We start from the raw sequence: 19666 nt of genomic DNA, 5'->3' as shown, positions 1-19666 counted from the left end.
CAGATCTGGTTGTTATAAATGTGTTGATGAAATGTGATCCGCATTCCCCCAGTCATGGTGAATTGGGATTTCCTATAATGGTCAGTTCCATCTAGTGGCCATAATGTGCTTTCCTGATAGATGTCCATGGCAGCATACGTTTGAGTAGCCCCGCCCTTGTTCCTCCCCCATAAGACCCCACCCCCATAAATGTTCAGGAGAAGCCAATGGCTGCATTCCTTTTTTGTCCTCCTCACTTATAGGACCATTTTTGTATGAACTTTTCCTACCTATTGGAAGTATTGGTGGGCGGGTCTGGTGCTGGGCAGCTGTGCGGGATGTCAGGACCTTCCTTTGGTATCCAGAAGTCTTCCAGGATGTCCCGAGTGGTCATTGAGTCCCCAGCTATCAGCGGGGTGGTGTTATGGCACACATATGTAGAGGATCCATGCCTGGAGAGTGGGCCCTGCCATCGGTGGCCATTTGCATTGGCTGGGAGCCCAGCTGTTAGTGGGTGGCCATTAAGTGTTAGACACGTGAAATTTGTTTCAGTGCAAATACAAATTAGGACAAATTTTTTCAAAACGATTCGAATTCAGATCAGTCAAAAAACAATTGACCAATGCAAATTCTGTGTGAAGAAATAGCTGGTTGTTAAGCAGCAAGCCGGGAAGCCGGCCGCCTACATCCTTACCAACCATGACTCATCAGCTGTCAGCAGGCTTCCCCACTAACAGATGAATGGAAAGAAAACAATGCCGGCATTGCCTGGCAATAGAACATAATGGTGTGCTCCCCTCCCCCTTTCCATACCAGACCCTTCGGTTAGGGATAGACCGATATGGTTTTTTCAGGGCCGATACTGATATTTTGGTCACAACGTATCGGTATTGGCCGATATATTGTACATTTAAAGTTTTGAAAAATGAAGACAATTTTTGAAACAAATCTGGTACTGAACATGTTAATATTTGTATAATGCTTAATAGCTGGCTGGCACCCTGTGGTGGCTGGCTGGCTCCCTGTGGTGGGTGGGTGGCTGGCACCCTGTGGTGGGTGGCTGGCTGGCTGTTACCCTGTGGTGGGTGGCTGGCTAGCACCCTGTGGTGGGTGGCTGGCTGGCACCCTGTGGTGGGTTGGTGGCTGGTACAGGGCCTGTGGGTGGCTGGCTGGTACAGGGCCTGTGGGTGGCTGGTACAGGGCCTGTGGGTTGGTGGCTGGGTGGCACCCTGAGGTAGGTGGGTGGGTGGCTGGTACAGGGCCTGTGGCTGGCTGTCTGGCACCCTGTGGTGGGTGGATGGCTGGCTGACACCCTGTGGTGGGTGGGTGGGTGGCTGGTACAGGGCCTATGGCTGGCTGGTACAGGGCCTGTGGGTGGCTGGCTGTCTGACACCCTATGGTGAGTGGCTGGCTGTCTGGCACCCTGTGGTGGGTTGGTGGCTGTCTGGCACCCTGTGGTGAGTCTGTGGCTGTCTGGCACCCTGTGGTGAGTCGGTGGCTGTCTGGCACCCTGTGGTGGGTTGGTGGCTGTCTGGCACCCTGTGGTGGATGGCTGGCTGGCACAGGGGCTGTGGATGGCTGGCTGGAAGAGAGCTGCCCCAAAGCACCCCCCCATGTTGAGGGCATGTGGCTTGGTATGGATTAGGAGGGGGGGCACTTGTTGTCCTCCCTTTCCTGACCTGCCGAACTGCATGCTCAGGTAAAGGTCTGGTATGGATTTTGGGGGGACCCCACGCCATTTATTTTAAACATTTTTCTATTGTTCGGCAATGCCGGCATTCTTTTCTTTCCATTCATCTGTCAGTGGGGAAGCCCGCTGACAGCTGATGAGTCTTGGTTGGTAAGGATGCGGGCGGCCGGCTTCCCAGCCCCCTGCTTAAGAACCAGCTATTTCTTCACACACAATTTGAATCAGTCGATCGTTTCTCGACCGATTAGAATTCCAATAGTTCTCAAAGCATGAAATGAAATGAATTCTAGAAAGCGAAATAAAATAACTAAACAGATTTATCTGAAACAAAACAAATGTTTCCATTCTGCGCATGTCTATGATGTTCAGCTTAAATATTAATTAATATGGTAATTGATGTTGTATGTTTAAATAGAGAGAAAGCAGTATGGCGGGTTTGCTATGACTAAGTGCTTGTAGTGTGAAACGCGTTGATAGTCTCATCTCTCCTGCCATGTTGTCACTTCTGGATATATTCTAATAAAGGAGTATTTGGTTGGAGCATGGTTGTCCTCTCAAGTTTCTTTTGATGCCTCAGTGACCAGCTGGACTTGCACTGATTGTGTGAGCAGAATAATGTGCACCAACCTAGAATGGGGATATATTTGCGGGTTATCTTCACTGGTTTATTATTTTCCTCTTTATTATTTTATCTTCTGATTCTTCAATCAGCCCTCGCTGTCTTCTACTGTCTACACAGAAGCAGTGTACCCGGATCGGTACAACCTTGGGAGCTGTACTCAGACCCCCACGCTCTGGAAATGCCCTGTTATGTTGTTTCAGGCATGGGATCCAGCATGAGGCGCTCCCAATGGCACTTGGTGCAATGTGTTGAGTTAGCCACAGGGTGCTATACAGGTCCAGGGTTGTAGTTCATCACTATGGAACCTCATAACTATGGAATCCAGTCCCTGAGGACCTCTTCGGGGGTATGCCCACTATTTCGAGTAAAGATTGACCTTATATACAGTCCAGCATTCAGGACAGATAAGACAGGGTCACCCTGTAACTTTGACCATTACTCTATAAAACATTACTAAGTCTGGAATGTATTCCCCTTACGTCGTAAGCTTTTCAAACTTGGCGCTAAAATTCAGAGCTCAGTCTCAGGTAGATGACCAGGTGTTACGTCACACTACTGGTCACAGCCTTTAATGCCACTTCCACCTAGAGTCCGGATAAGGTACTCCGGTGCCCTTTCACCACTTGTTGCAGGACTGTCAACACCTGGGTTACGGTGTATTCCTTTCAGACACACTGCACCCTATCTCCTGCACCCTATTCCATGAGAACCCCACAGGGGGATACCCTCACTTGTAGCTATGGTGGAGACCAGGAGAAAGGGAGTGTCAGCAACAGGTGTGACCAGAAATGTGTGAACTGACACAGAGAACATTAGACATAATTAAGGTGTAAAGAATATAATTTATTTAAAAATAAGTGAATAACACAAATGTAAACGCACCTCCAGAAAACTATAACTGTGTAAATCCAATCAGATACCCAAACAATAGTGACACACAGCAAACAACTGCTCAAACCAAATATATACAAAACAGGATAAATGAATAGTAATAGTAACAGAGCCGGGGTCATACACGGGAGATCAAGCAGAGGGAGCTGGGAGCAAGACAGAACAGAGAGAGGGTTGCAGGAGACGGAGTAAGCAAACAGGAAGGAAGGAATCAGGCTGCAGGGTCAGGGTCAGGATCAGAGTCCAGGATCAGGATACAGGGACACAGGCATGCAGGTCAGGCGCACATGGAGACAATACCAAGGCAGTGAGAAGAAGCATACACAGGGTTTAAATATACTTCCTGCAACCAGCATCAGGTGATGACTGATTGCATAAGATGTTCGCTTCTGACTACTGAGAGACACCCGCTGGTGGACACTGGAACTGCAGCTTATGGATCTGGGAGCTACAGTGCCACCAGCAGGTGAGCTCTTTCCTGACAGTACCCCCCCTCTAAGGAGCGGCCTCAGGACGCTCCAAAAAACCCTAGCTAAACCAGTCCATAAAAGACAGTCATTTGCTGCACAAATCCAGAGCAAAAGTTCCTTGTAGGCTGAAGAAGTGCCGGGTTCCAAGCGAGATGCCCCATTGCCAAGATCCAACAATAGGCAAAGTGTCCCACCGCCTGGGTCAGGTGACTGACTGGGTATCCCACCGCTGAGGTCAAGCAACTGGCTGGGTGTCCTGCTGGCCAGATCCTCTGACATGTACAGAATTTGATACTTCAAGTCCCTCAGAACAGCAGGTACCCCATTGCTGGGGTCCCACGAGTTGCCTGCAGACTTAGCCATGGGGTCATGTGACAATACCAGAACTCTGACACAGAAGTGTCTTGCCATAACCAAGTAGCTTGCCTGGTTTCCAGGACTTACTCTGCACTTCAAAAGCCACCTAGGTATCTCTGAGGCACTGGTTACCTGACCCGGGTCCCCTAGTTCACCCAAAGCTGGGGCAAGCGCATCCGGATCATGGAGAGGCACAGATAGTACCCCTCCATTCCCCAGGAGCTTACCATGACCAGGGCCATGAAGGCAAATGCAGCTACTAGTTACCATGGGCATGTCCGGACCACCAGGCTTTGGAGCCATAGGAACAACACTCTGCCAGAGGGACTCAACCGAGGCAACCGACAAACGAATCTCAGGCCAAGCAGGTAACCCATATAAAGCATGCGAGGACTCAGAGCTTTCAAACCCATTAGCAGGTGAACACTTTGTTTTTGCATGACAGTCCAACCGAGCAGCTGGTATTGAGTCAGTAGAACCCGGCTGGGTGGTAAGTAGAAGAGAAGTAAGATCAGGCTGGTCAATGGTAAAAGGATCATCAGACGCATGCTGGACATCAAGCATGGGATCATCAGGCTGGACATCTGTCACCGGATCAGAGGCAGAAGAAGGCAGGTTGTCAGACAGCAGATCCCTAGGGGTAGACGTGTCATCGAGCAGCAGACCATCAGAGGCAGGCAGGTTGTTAGGGACAGGATGTCCAGAGACAGGCTGGGCATTGGGCACCTGCCCCTTTGGCTGGGCAACAGGGACCGAAACTTCAAGCTGGGCAACAGGGACCGAAACTTCAAGCTGGGCAACAGGGACCGGAACTTCAAGCTGGGCAACAGGGACCGGAACTTCAAGCTGGGCAACAGGGACCGGAACTTCAAGCTGGGCAGCAGGGACCGGAACTTCAAGCTGGGCAGCAGGGACCGGAACTTCAAGCTGGGCAGCAGGGACCAGAACTTCAAGCTGGGCAGCAGGGACCAGAACTTCAAGCTGGGCAGCAGGGACCAGAACTTCAAGCTGGGCAGCAGGGACCGGAACTTCAAGCTGGGCAGCAGGGACCGGAACTTCAAGCTGGGCAGCAGGGACCGGAACTTCAAGCTGGGCAACAGGGACCGGAACTTCAAGCTGGGCAGCAGGGACCGGAACTTTAAGCTGGGCAAAAGGGACCGGAACTTCAAGCTGGGCAAAAGGGACCGGAACTTCAAGCTGGGCAAAAGGGACCGGAACTTCAAGCTGGGCAAAAGGGACCGGAACTTCAAGCTGGGCAAAAGGGACCGGAACTTCAAGCTGGGCAAAAGGGACCGGAACTTCAAGCTGGGCAAAAGGGACTGGAACTTCAGGCTGGGCAAAATGGACCAGAACTTCAGGCTGGGCAAAAGGGACCAGAACTTCAGGCTGGACAAAAGAGACCGGAACTTCAAGCTGGGCAAAAGAGACCGGAACTTCAAGCTGGGCAAAAGGGACCGGAACTTCAGGCTGGGCAAAAGGGACCGGAACTTCAGGATGGGCAAAAGGGACCAGAACTTCAGGCTGGGCAAAAGGGACCAGAACTTCAGGCTGGACAAAAGGGACCAGAACTTCAGGCTGGGCAAAAGGGACCAGAACTTCAGGCTGGACAAAAGGGACCAGAACTTCAGGCTGGAGCAGTTCGGCTGGCGTGGAAGTAGGCTGGAGCAGATCGGCTGGCGTGGAAGCAAGCTGGAGCAGATCAGCTGGCATGGAAGCAAGCTGGAGCAGATCGGCTGGCGTGGAAGCAGGCTGGAGCAGATCGGCTGGCGTGGAAGCAGGCTGGAGCAGATCGGCTGGCGTGGAAGCAGGCTGGAGCAGATCGGCTGGCGTGGAAGCAGGCTGGAGCAGATCGGCTGGCGTGGATGCAGGCTGGAGCAGATCGGCTGGCGTGGATGCAGGCTGGAGCAGATCGGCTGGCGTGGAAGCAGGCTGGAGCAGATCGGCTGGCGTGGAAGCGGGCAGATCCGCTGGCGTGGAAGCAGGCAGATCCGCTGGCGTGGATGCAGGATGGAGCAGATCCGCTGGCGTGGATGCAGGCAGATCGGCTAGTGTGGAAGCTAGCTGAAGCAGATCGGCTGGCGTGGAAGCAGGCTGGGGTAGATCCGCTGGCGTGGAAGCAGGCATGGATGCAGGCTGGAGCAGATCCGCTGGTGTGGATGCACAATTGGATAGTGGCAAGATTTTGCAAGTTGGGAAAAACTTTCGTTTCTTTTTGGGTTTTGCCACTGAGGTTCTGCATGTGAACACAGGGCTGTGAGTAGGGGGAGCAGCTGGTAGCAAAGAAAAGCTGGGGGGTTTTGAAAAAGAGGGAGCAGTAACTAAGGAGGATTTCTGAAGGATTGGTGCAGGCAGTGGAGAAGAGGTAAGCTTCAAGGAGTTAAAGGCAGGGTAGGTGCAGCAAGTGGGAACAGGGTACTGACATATGGTTGGTAGAAGGGTAAACTGGGCTGCAACTGTGGTTGCTGTGGGTGATGGAGAGAGAGATGTTTGAGCAGGCAGGTGTCTAGCAGTAGGAAGGGGTTGTTGCAAACTGACTGAAGCTGAGTGCAATATATCTGACCATGCTTGTAGTAACGGTTGAACAAGATTCAGTTTACACTCTGCCTGTCTGACAAGAGACTGCACTGCATTAATACAATCCACTAGCACCTGTTGGGAACATGCTGAATAGTGCTCAAAGAAATAAGAGGAGTCATCCTCCAATAACCATACCAGTGATTCTACCTGAGCCATACTAAAGGGGGGAGAAAAGTCATCACTTTCTTTAGGAATACTGGACAAAGCCAACTCTGCACAAACCTGAATCAATGGCTGAACATCATCAAACAGCATCCTGCCCTGATCAACTAGGGAATGAGCAAGACGAATGCATTCTAACAGCTGGTCCCTGGCCCACTCCTTTAATATCTGGCAGCAGTATTCTTTTTCCTCTGTCACCAGCAAAGAAAAGTAAATTACCTCCTCAAGATGCATCTTGCCACAAACAACAGAGCTAAGATGGCTTCTCTGTGCAGCCACTTCTGGTCAGGACTGGCCTTGGTATTCTGTCAGCAACAGGTGTGACCAGAAATGTGTGGACTGACACAGAGAATATTAGACATAATTAAGGTGTAAAGAATATAATTTATTTAAAAATAAGTGAATAACACAAATGTAAACGCACCTCCAGAAAACTATAACTGTGTAAATCCAATCAGATACCCAAACAATAGTGACACACAGCAAACAACTGCTCAAACCAAATATATACAAAACAGGATAAATGAATAGTAATAGTAACAGAGCCGGGGTCATACACGGGAGATCAAGCAGAGGGAGCTGGGAGCAAGACAGAACAGAGAGAGGGTTGCAGGAGACGGAGTAAGCAAACAGGAAGGAAGGAATCAGGCTGCAGGGTCAGGATCAGAGTCCAGGATCAGGATACAGGGACACAGGCATGCAGGTCAGGCGCACATGGAGACAATACCAAGGCAGTGAGAAGAAGCATACACAGGGTTTAAATATACTTCCTGCAACCAGCATCAGGTGATGACTGATTGCATAAGATGTTCGCTTCTGACTACTGAGAGACACCCGCTGGTGGACACTGGAACTGCAGCTTATGGATCTGGGAGCTACAGTGCCACCAGCAGGTGAGCTCTTTCCTGACAATGGGGCATCATAACCCAATGGCTAAGAAGATTCTGGAGCTGTGTCCTTCAATGAGCGAAAGAGAAATCAGCTTTATTATTGTGACATCACCTTCAAGCACTGAAGAAGGAGTGTGGCTGCCGTAATACTTGCAGCGCAAATGCTCTGAAACGCGTTGCATTCCAATAATGCATTTTGTCCTTCGCTGCTGAGCCACCAGCGTCTCAAGCCTCGATCTAAGTGTATATCCACCATATGGCCGGCTTCCTCATAACAGTGACCAGCAAGGTGAACCCTGAATGACGCTGCCAGTGAACGGACTTTACGTCCACGGATGACCCTTGGGACAGCCTTACTATTATGAAGTGCCTGTTCTTATCTCCAAACATGTGAGTTGCCAATTATATACTATACAATAAATCAGTTTTAAATTCTGCACTTAGAGACGCCCTCCCTCTTGTTTATACCGGCAGCCTTGCAGGAATATGGCTTCTGTTCCTGTATTTATGGCAGCCCTAAGTTATTGGCCTATTTAGTGCACTCCACCAAGTATATGGACTTCTTTATGGACGTTTACCATGAGATTTGTAGCAACTGCGCCTAGGGCCGGCGCTACCAGTAAGGCGACTAAGGCAGCTGCCTAGGGCGCAGCTTAACAGGGGGCGCCGCCATCCTGCACCCCGAATCAGTAGTGGACCGGCCGGTGTGGCACTCCTCATGCTGTGCCGCCTGAGCGCTACAGCAAGCGAGCCTCAGGCAGCACACACCACTAGTCTAGAGCGCACATTAGAATAGTCGGGGCACCAGAAGTGCCCTCCATAGGATCCTGGGGATCCAGCTCGGCGCTCACTGCACTCCGGTCTCCGCCCCTCCAGCTGATTTCTGCTTGAAGAAGATCAGGAGCCGATCTCCAATCACACTCAGGGAGCTGGGCTTGTGCCTCTCCAGACGCCCCCCCCCCCCCCTCTGCTCCGTGTTCAACTTCTGGCAGAAGCAGATTGCTGGACACCGGACAGTCTCCCATCCCCCATCACATGCAGAGGACAGCATGCAAGGTGAGACGATGTGTGTCCCGTCCTCTCCCACCCCTCACACAGACAACACAGTACACTCCCCCACCCGGACACTGGCCTCACTCTTCATACATGGGGGGCTGCATTGTATGATATGGAGGGGGCTGCCTGCATTGTATCATGGGGGGGGGGGGCTGCATTGTATGATATGGAGGGGGCTGCCTGCATTGTATCATGGGGGGGGCTGCGTTGTATGATATGGAGGGGGCTGCCTGCATTGTATCATGGAGGGGGGGGGCTGCATTGTATGATATGGAGGGGGCTGCCTGCATTGTATCATGGAGGGGGGGGCTGTATTGTATGATATAGAGGGGGCTGCCTGCATTGTATCATGGGGGGGGGGCTGTATTGTATGATATAGAGGGGGCTGCCTGCATTGTATCATGGGGGGGCTGTATTGTATGATATAGAGGGGGCTGCCTGCATTGTATCATGGGGGGGGGCTGTATTGTATGATATAGAGGGGGCTGCCTGCATTGTATCATGGGGGGGGGCTGCATTGTATGATATGGAGGGGGCTGCCTGCATTGTATCATGGGGGGGGCTGCATTGTATGATATGGAGGGGGCTGCCTGCATTGTATCATGGAGGGGGGGGTTGCATTGTATGATATGGAGGGGGCTGCCTGCATTGTATCATGGGGGGGGCTGTATTGTATGATATAGAGGGGGCTGCCTGCATTGTATCATGGGGGGGGGGGGCTGTATTGTATGATATGGAGGGGGCTGCCTGCATTGTATCATGGGGGGGGCTGCATTGTATGATATGGAGGGGGCTGCCTGCATTATATCATGGGGGGGGGGCTGTATTGTATGATATAGAGGGGGCTGCCTGCATTGTATCATGGGGGGGGGGCTGTATTGTATGATATAGAGGGGGCTGCCTGCATTGTATCATGGGGGGGGCTGTATTGTATGATATGGGGGGGGCTGCCTGCATTGTATCATGGGGGGGGGCTGTATTGTATGATATGGAGGGGGGCTGCATTGTATGATATGGGGGGGGGGCTGCATTGTATGATATGGAGGGCGCTGCATTGTATCATATGGAGGGGCTGCATTGTATCATATCGAGGGGGCTGCATTGTATGATATGGAGGGGGCTGCATTGTATCATAGCAGCCCCCTCCATATCATACAATACAGCCCCCCCCCCATGATACAATGCAGCCCCTTCCATATCATACAATGCAGCCCCCTCCATATGATACAATGCAGCCCCTTCCATATCATACAATGCAGCCCCCTCCATATGATACAATGCAGCCCCCTCCATATGATACAATGCAGCCCCCTCCATATGATACAATGCAGCCCCTTCCATATAATACAATGCAGCCCCCTCCATATGATACAATGCAGCCCCCTCCATATGATACAATGCAGCCCCTTCCATATATCATATGGAGGGGGCTGCATTGTATCATATGGAAGGGGCTGCATTGTATCATGGGGGGGCTGTATTGTATGATATGGAGGGGCTGTATGATATGGAGGGGGCTGTATTGTATGATATGGAGGGGCTGTATGATATGGAGGGGGCTGTATTGTATGATATGGAGGGGGCTGTATTGTATTATATGGAGGGGGCTGTATTGTATGATATGGAGGGGGCTGTATTGTATGATATGGGGAGGTTGTTTTGTGCAGGCTGTATTGTGTGATATGGGGGGGCTGTGTATAATGGACAGTGTCCCCGTCTACCCAAATGCTGACCTCGTCTGACTGATGGTGATCTGTGATTGGCTGTCTCCATGACCTTATTCACATGGATGGCGGTGAAGCTGCATTATTACCAACCACCAACCGGGAGGAGAAGCTGAGGTTGGTGGGGACTGTACACAGGTCACAGCAGAAATTACCCCCCATCAGTGTTCCTTTAAACTGCTTCCCACCTCCACTACATCAACCACTGTGCTCACACTTGCGTAATGCAGAGATCTTCTGGCTCTTGGCTGATGTAGTGAAGGTAGGTCATATGGGGGGGGGGGGGGGGGGGGCGGCAATTTTTATTTTGCCTAGGGCGGCAAAAATCCTTGCACCGGCCCTGACTGCGCCTTACTTTTGTTTTAATCTTTGTTTCCACCAACCTTGTAGCATTGAGGGATGGTGTGACCTTCCTGTGTGGAATCCCGGGAATACAGAGGACGGGGACATCTCTCTGGTGGGTTTCTGTAGCTGGATGACTCCTCCATGGTGTCCTGGTACAGATCTTTGTGTTCTTTTACAAACTCTGACTCCTCCATCATCCCATCCTCATCATCCTCCTCTTTTATCTCTTCTTTAACCTCAACTTTAGAATCTCTCAGATTTCCACTCTGAATATAGAATAAAAATGACATCAATGGTAACAATGCAGATAATGTACAGATCCTAATGATACTATCAGTGATTGTTCCTCATCTACCTGATGATGGTGAGGGATGGGGTGACCTTCCTGTGTGGAATCCCGGGAATACAGAGGACGGGGACATCTCTCTGGTGGGTTCCCATTACTGGATCCATCTGTAGGAAACACACACACTGACTGAATACATTGTTTCTATGTGTTTATCAGATGATGGGGGGTCTAGGTGGAGCCTCCGTACTGCTCTCTCCTTTACAATAAAGTCTCCTCTTACCCGGTGATGTGAGGGGCGGCTGATTCTCCATCATGACGTCCTTCCCGGCACCGCTCACCTCTCCTGTCAGCAACTCAATGATCTCTCTGGTGACTTCTCAAATCTTCTTTTTATCTCTCTATTCTATCAGGGAGGGAGGTGGAGGCAATGTGATGGTCATATGATCTCCAGACTTCACAGGAAAACTCTAGATTTGAACACAAAGAGAAAAATTAAATGACATTCCCAGAATCCTCCTCACCTCTCCGGTCAAGTATCTGTTTTGTCAATCCCCATTTCAGACTGAGGTAGAATTTACCCACAAAGGGCCCCCCCCCCCCCCGCTCCAAGGGTTCAAAGCTTGTCGTTAGAAATTCTGGTGTCTGTTCATATAACACAAGACATAAAGTTCCACCTTGCTAGTAAGGATGCCAAGGGTCCATCCACATCCTCAGAGCATCAGAATGGAAAAAGAGCCAGTTGGAGGGACATTGGGAGGAGGAACTGTGAGGTCAGTGTGATGTCATAGAATTCTATTACTCTGATTTGAGGGACATTTGGAGGAGGAGGAGCTGTGTGAGGGGAGGGGGGGGGCGCTCTTTGAAGTTTCTGGGCACAGAATAGTTTCTCCCGGATGCGTCCCACCTCTCCTAAATTGAAAGATGAAATTTGTCTGTGGGCTTTGCCAGGACACATCATATTCCTGTGATCTCCGTGTACACCGGAGACTTTACTGATCACATTTTGTGATAAACATCTGAGACTGGGAGCATTATGGAAAAACTAGATTTTAACATCCCCCACACAGCACTGCCCCTTTGACACCCCCCCTCACAGCACTGCCCCTTTCACATACTCCCCACAACATTGTCCCCCTTCACACCCTCAACCAGCTCTGCCTCCCTCACATTCCCCCCCCCCACAGCACTGCCCCTTGACATCCCCCCCCACTGCCCCTTTCACATACTCCCCACAACATTGTCCTCCTTCACACCCCCCCCCCCAGCTCTGCCTCCCTCACACCCCCCCTAGCTCTGCCTCCCTCACTTCCACCCCCAGATCTGCCTCCTTCACATCCCCCCCACAGCATTGACCCCTTCACATCCCCCACAGCTCTGCCCCCTTCACATCCCCCCCCCAGATCTGCCTTCTTCACATCCCCCCCCCCAGCACTGCCCCCTTGACATTCCCCCCCCCCACAGCACTGCCCCCTTCACATCCCCCCCCCCCACAGCACTGGGGGGGACAATCCTGGACGGAAGGCACAGCAGCACTGGATGGGGGTGCGGGAGCTTCCAGGTTAGCCTTTCATATTAGCAAGCTGGTGATTGGTTGCTAGGACCGCCTCCTAGCAGCCAATCACCTCCTGGTTAATGTGAAAAGTTCATTCAGGCAGCTGCCTCAGCGCTGGTCCTGCCCCAACTCCAGAATTGTCCCACCCGTCTTATGAGATCAAGGTTGGGTGATCTCTGCGGTTTCCGACCTTCCGGAAATGGCAGGTAGCGGTGGCCATCTTGGATGGGGCCAAACGCCGCGGAACCCCAATTTTGTTCTCACCGAACCTATTGGGAAACGCTGGTTTAGACTGATGAGGTGGGAAGGTGATTGGTGGGAAAGGTGACACATCTCCAAAAGGAAGAGGATGTTCCGGCCTCGTAAGTGGGGAAATATTCTGCCTCTGGCGGGGTTAAACTAGGTTTTCACACTATATATGTGTGTATCATCATCTGCTGGAGATAAAAGAGGTCACAGTGACTATGGAGGAAGAGGACGGACATGACGGGGGGGGGGGGGGTTACTGGGTGTAAATAGAAAATAAGATCTTATTACCTCCTCTGCTGCCACTCCCAACCAGTGTTGCCAACCGTCCGTTTTTTCACGGACAGTCCGTAAATTCGGGGCACTTTTCTCCTGCCCGTAAATGCCCGTAGCAGGAGAAAAGTGCCCGTTAAAACAATGGCTTCGGCGAGACAATCTGACTGCGCATGCGCGGCGTGCGCCTCGGTCCCATCGCCGGACACTCTAACAGTCAGTGAGTCAGTCTCGTCATCATCTCCTCCTCCCCCGCCTGACCGCCTCTGCCTGTGCCCTGCCCATGGCCCGCCCAGAATGTTCCCGCCACTGCCGCCGCATCGGATCCACGGTGAGAGTAGCTGTGGCTAGAGAAGAGGAGCACACAGTCAGGACTCAGGAGCCGAGGACACTCATGGAACTTGTGAGAAGGGGGCAGACCCGGCAGAGCCAGAGAAGGACAGTGCCTGTGGGGACTAAAGGGGACAGGGAGGAATGAGAGTGCCTGTGGGGGACTAAAGGGGACAGGGAATGACAGTGCCTGTGGGGACTAAAGGGGACAGGGAATGACAGTGCCTATGGGGACTAAAGGGGACAGGGAAATTGGGAATGACAGTGCCTGTGGGGACTAAAGGGGACAGGGAAATTGGGAATGACAGTGCCTGTGGGGACTAAAGGGGACAGGGAATGACAGTGCCTGTGGGGACTAAAGGGGACAGGGAATGACAGTGCCTGTGGGGACTAAAGGGGACAGGGAAATTGGGAATGACAGTACCTGTGGGGACTAAAGGGGACAGGGCAATTGGGAATGACAGTGCCTGTGGGGACTAAAGGGGACAGGGAAATTGGGAATGACAGTGCCTGTGGGGACTAAAGGGGACAGGGAGGAATGACAGTGCCTGTGGGGACTAAAGGGGACAGGGAATGACAGTGCCTGTGGGGACTAAAGGGGACAGGGAATGACAGTGCCTATGGGGACTAAAGGGGACAGGGAAATTGGGAATGACAGTGCCTGTGGGGACTAAAGGGGACAGGGAAATTGGGAATGACAGTGCCTGTGGGGACTAAAGGGGACAGGGAAATTGGGAATGACAGTGCCTGTGGGGACTAAAGGGGACAGGGAATGACAGTGCCTGTGGGGACTAAAGGGGACAGGGAATGACAGTGCCTGTGGGGACTAAAGGGGACAGGGAAATTGGGAATGACAGTGCCTGTGGGGACTAAAGGGGACAGGGAAATTGGGAATGACAGTGCCTGTGGGGACTAAAGGGAACAGGGAAATTGGGAATGACAGTGCCTGTGGGGACTAAAGGGGACAGGGAATGAAAGTGCCTGTGGGGACTAAAGGGGACAGGGAATTACAGTGCCTGTGGGGACTAAAGGGGACAGGGAATTACAGTGCCTGTGAGGACTAAAGGGGACAGGGAATGACAGTGCCTGTGGGGGCTGAAGGGGACAGGGAATGACAGTGCCTGTGGGGGCTGAAGGGGACAGGGAATGACAGTGCTGTGGGGGCTGATTCTGAAGGGGACACAGAAGGACAGTACTATGGGGTCTGAAGGGGGCACAGAAGGACAGTACTATGGGGTCTGAAGGGGACACAGAAGGACAGTACTATGGGGTCTGAAGGGGGCACAGAAGGACAGTACTATGGGGTCTGAAGGGGACACAGAAGGACAGTACTATGGGGGCTGAAGGGGTCACAGAAGGACAGTACTATGGGGGCTGAAGGGGACACAGAAGGACAGTACTATGGGGGCTGAAGGGGACACAGAAGGACAGTACTATGGGGGCTGAAGGGGACACAGAAGGACAGTACTATGGGGGCTGAAGGGGACACAGAAGGACAGTACTATGGGGGCTGAAGGGGACACAGAAGGACAGTACTATGGGGGCTGAAGGGGACACAGGACAGTACTATGGGGGCTGAAGGGGACACAGAAGGACAGTACTATGGGGGCTGAAGGGGGCACAGAAGGACAGTGCTGTAGAGGGTATATGAAGGTGGGCAGAGGAGGACTCTGCTGTGGGAGGGTGATGTAAAAGGTGGCAGAGGTGGACACTGATGTGGAGGGTGAAGGGGGGCAGATTAGGACACTACTGTTGGGGGGGAATGGGGGGTGTCTGCAGCCTCTAAATACCTCCTGTACCATGTCCGCGCAGCCTCTGACCATCTCCTGTAGAACGTTCGCAGTCTCTGACCTCCTCCGGTATCATGTTCGCAGCCTCTAACCACCTCCTGTATGATGTCCACAGCATCTGACCACCTCCCGTATCATTTCCGCAGCCTCTGACCACCCTCAGGTAAGTGACAGCACTGCCAGGCCAGGCTAAGGGGGGGTCACTGATGCAAGGGCTGGGTGAATACAATAATGTAAGGGGGAACTGATATAAAGGTTTCCCCCTTATAGCAGGGAATCCCCCCCTTACCTTAGTGTAATTAATCTGTGGAAGGTGGTCTCTGGTCACCAGAGTCCCCCCCCCCCCCCCCCATCAGAGTTCCTGATATTCCTCTCTACATCAGAGTCTGCAGGATTCTCCCCTTACAGTGCAAAGGGGGAACTCTGCGGACTCTGATGTAAAAGGGAACTCTGATGTAAAGGGGAATGCAGTGGACTCTGATATAAGGCGGTTTCTGGTCACCAGAGCCCCCTCTTAAATCAGAGTTCCCCCTTAAATCAAGATCTGCAGCATTCCTCTTTATGTCAGAGTTACACTGTAAGGGAAATCCTGCACACTCTGATATATGGGGGAACGCTGTGCTGGCTGGGTTATAATAATCTGATCTTCATGTAAATGGAGAAATATGGTTTTTGACTTTTGTTTAACCTAAACACATTGCTAATAGCACTATCTACATGTTTATAGTTTAAGTATTGATATTTGCACGGTTTAGCACTGAAAACAGCCTGTTTATGTACATTTTTGCACTGCCAGTAAAAAATTTGTGCCGTCCGTAAATTTTGGACATTCTGCCAGTAAATTTCCCTCCAGGGGGTTGGCAACACTGCTCCCAACAACGTCTTCTCTGTACTTTGTATCTCTGGATTTTCCCGTGTGTAGCCGACATCACTTCCTGTCTTCCATAGAGACCTCCTGTCTGGGTAGAAGTGAGATCACCGCCTTGTGGAGCTCAGAGGAACTGCAGCCCTGAGAACCGTCTTTGATCCCAACCCTGCTAAATGCAGCAAAGGGAACAATACTGAAGAAGTGGCATGAAGTAGATCCCCCAGAGTTAAAAGAATGGTGTACTAGGATAATGTATGTTTTTAATATGGAATATATAAGTAATAGCCAGGAGGAAACCCCAATTAATATTAAAAAAAAAAAAATGGGAAAAATGGATGGATTTCAAAAAATCAAACAAATATGTAGAAATAAATACTTAATTATTAATCAAATAAAAACAACAGAGAGACCAACAGAGTAGGCTAAGGAAGAATATGGAGGAGAGAAGGGAAGGGGGGGAAGAGGGAGAGGGAAGATAGAAAAAAAGAAAAAGGGGAAGAAATGTACCGGAAGGCAATATTTTGTAAATCTGTTGAAAATGATATATGGTGTTTCTGTCTTTGCTTCTGAAATGTTTTGTAAGTTTTTAATGAAGTTCAATAATAAAAATTTAAATAATTAAAAAAAGGACACTAGGCAGAAGGAAAAAAAAAAACAAAAAAACAAACCTGGCTCCTCCCATGGGCAGTCTGCTCTTGGCATAAATCCCTCTCAACCGAAGTAGGGTGGCTGTTGGCCAAGGGATTCACTGTGACACAGACTATAGGAGCCCGGTCATATATGTCCCCATGAGATGTTTAACTCTCTGGCTGCCCTGCTCCGTTGGGCATAATCGCTGCCGACTGAGCAGAGCTAGCTGTCTGCGTGCGCTTACTGGTCAGACTGGGGTAATCACTGAATCTAGATTATCCAGCCCGTCAGTGGGAGTCCAATGCAATCATAACTATAAAAGTCATATAATTCATTACTATAGACTGATGAGGGGAGAAGGTGATTGGCGGGAAAGGTGACATCTCCAAAATGAAGAGAATGTTCGGGCCCTGTTAGTAGGGAAATGTTCTGATCCTGAAGGGGTTAATCTAGGTTTCCACACTATATATGTGTGTATCATCATCTGCTTGAGATAAAAGAGGTCACAGTGACTATGGAGGAAGAGGACGGACATGACGGTGGGGGGGGGGGGGTGGTTACTGGGTGTAAATAGAAAACAAGAACTTATTACCTCCTCTGCTGCCACTTCCAGTGACGTCTGTTCTCTACTTCCTCCTTACTCACTTACTTCGAATTTATATCTGACATCACTTCCTGTCTGTACCTGACATCACTTCCTGTCTTTATGGTAGAAGTGAGATCACCACCTTGTGGTTTATCAGAGGAACTGCAGCCCAGAGAAACATCTCGTAGTGTGAACACGGCCTTGTGCTGTGTGTGTATGTACTGTATATCCTTATAAAATGTCCGTAAAATACTGTATTCTGTATGCACAGTGTAGCAACCAATAGCGCTGCTCATCTGAGTAGGAGGGAGGGACTACTGATGAGTCAAATACCCTGCACCGATGCAGCGGAAGTTGCTCCACCTCATTAGCCAATCAGCACGGCACTGTAACCCGCCCCTTCCCCAGCCCACCACATTTGACTGAAAATAATTCCTGGTTGGCTCACACAGGACTGTACACAAAGAGCTCCACAGCTGAATAACATCACAAACAATGTCCACCATTCACATGGAATGCCGGCTACTGTGTACATCTCCTGTACTATGTCTGCAGTCTCTGAACATCTCCTGTACTATGGATGTGTGTATCAGGTGCGCTAATCAATAAGTGATGATTGAAATAAAATCTTTTGCAATGTGAAAACAAAGGAAGGGTTTTAAACAAACCAACCATGTGCTGTAAACATCAAAGAAAATAGGAGTATACAACAAAATGTGCTTATAACATTTGGAGGGATTAATAAAACAGAAACATTAAACCACAGCATTAGCAGTGAAAACACCAATGTGTGTCTCAGGTGTGCATGGTGATGCGTAAAGTCCCATATGGTGTACAAAAATAGTCCAAATGAAATTTGTTGTGATGAAGCCTTTAAACGGAAGGGGTGAAAATCACGTGACTAAATTCAATATCCCACCACCAGCGTAGCTTCTTACCAGAAAGATGAGAATTTAGGGCATATATATAAGTGATTCCGCTCCAGAGATCGAGCACCAAAAAGGTTAGGAAGATATAACCCCTAACACCATCCAAGAGGAGTGGAAATGATGAGCCTCTTACCAAATCAATGAATGGGTAGAGCTGTAAAACAACAGACACTTCTCCCTTCCAACACAGTAGGTGATGGGTCGGTCTCTGGTAGGTATTCGCTGTTCTTAGCCTTCTATCCTTATAGATGGGTCATCTCCACTCCCACCAAGGGGGGGGGGGGGGGTTGCCCAATATGTGGAAAATTTCTGGTCAATTTATAAAAATCTGTTATGGGTATAAAATGTCCGTAATAATACTGTATTCTGTATGCACAGTGTAGCAACGTATAGCACTGCTCATCGGAGTAGGAGGGAGGGACTACTGATGAGTGAAATACTCTGCACTGATGCAGCGGAAGTTGCTCCACCGCCTTAGCCAATCAGCGTGGCACTGTAACCTAAGGTGACCACATTTTTTTAAATGAAATCCGGGGACATATTTTTTTTTTTATTGGCAAATGGTAAACTCACCAGTGTCGATCTATGCAGCCTCACCAGTGCCAATCTATGCAGCCTCACCAGTGCCAATCTATGCAGCCACACCAGTGCCCAGCAATGCAGCCTCACCAGTGCCCAGCAATGCAGCCTCACCCGTGCCGACCTATGCAGCCTCACCAGTGCCGATCTTTGCAACCTCACCAGTGCCCAGCAATGCAGCCTCACCAGTGCCGATCTTTGCAGCCTCACCAGTGCCCAGCAATGCAGCCTCACCAGTGCCAATCTATGCAGCCTGACCAGTGCTGATCTATGCAGCCTCACCAGTGCCAAGCAATGCAGCATCACCAGTAGAGATGTCCCGAACTATTCGCCGGCGAACAGTTCCCGGCGAACATTACTTGTTTGCGTTTGCCGCGGCGGGCAAACATATGCGATGTTCGGTCCGCCACCTATACGTTATCATTGAGCAAACTTTGACCCTGTACCTCACAGTCAGCAGACACATTCCAGCCAATCAGAAGTTTGGACTTCTGCTTAAAAAGAAATGATTTCTGGTATGACCATCATTACTACCTCCAAACAAGGGGAGTGGCGATGGGGGCCAAGTTTGCTCCCAGTGTGGCCAACCTCTTCATGGCCCACTGGGAGGAAGAGGCTGTATTTGGTACCCTACCACAGGAACTTATTTGTTACAGACGCTACATTGACGATATATTCATGGTATGGGAGGGAGACATGGCTGCTCTACAAGTATTTATGGATAGGTTGAATAATAATACCAAAAACATTATACTAACATGGAATTTGGAGAGGGTAAAGATTGCCTTCCTTGATCTAGAAATTTATAAACATGAGGGTTCCTTGAGAACA

The 19666-nt window shown here is 50.4% G+C and overlaps 2 protein-coding genes across 2 annotated transcripts in view; one reads left to right on the top strand and one right to left on the bottom strand.

Annotated features, from left to right (window-relative positions):
• Positions 1-19666, top strand: part of LOC309550245 (uncharacterized protein) — a gene marked incomplete at its 3' end in the record, with an annotated part of 2091994 nt that overhangs the window by 1302533 nt on the left and 769795 nt on the right.
• The window catches only part of LOC309548854 (uncharacterized protein), a gene marked incomplete at its 3' end in the record, with an annotated part of 34192 nt that continues 25306 nt past the window's right edge, over positions 10781-19666 (bottom strand). Inside the window, exon 3 of the mRNA XM_082248788.1 lies at positions 10781-11029. Within this exon, the coding sequence (XP_082104914.1) occupies positions 10781-11029 (249 nt within the window). The remainder of the gene's footprint in view (positions 11030-19666) is intronic.

This window comes from Pelophylax lessonae (assembly GCF_965119305.1).
Source record: "Pelophylax lessonae genome assembly, chromosome: 3".
NCBI lineage: Eukaryota > Metazoa > Chordata > Amphibia > Anura > Ranidae > Pelophylax > Pelophylax lessonae.
The sequence above is the reverse complement of the archived record's forward strand: the minus strand, read 5'-3'. Positions and strand labels throughout refer to the sequence as shown.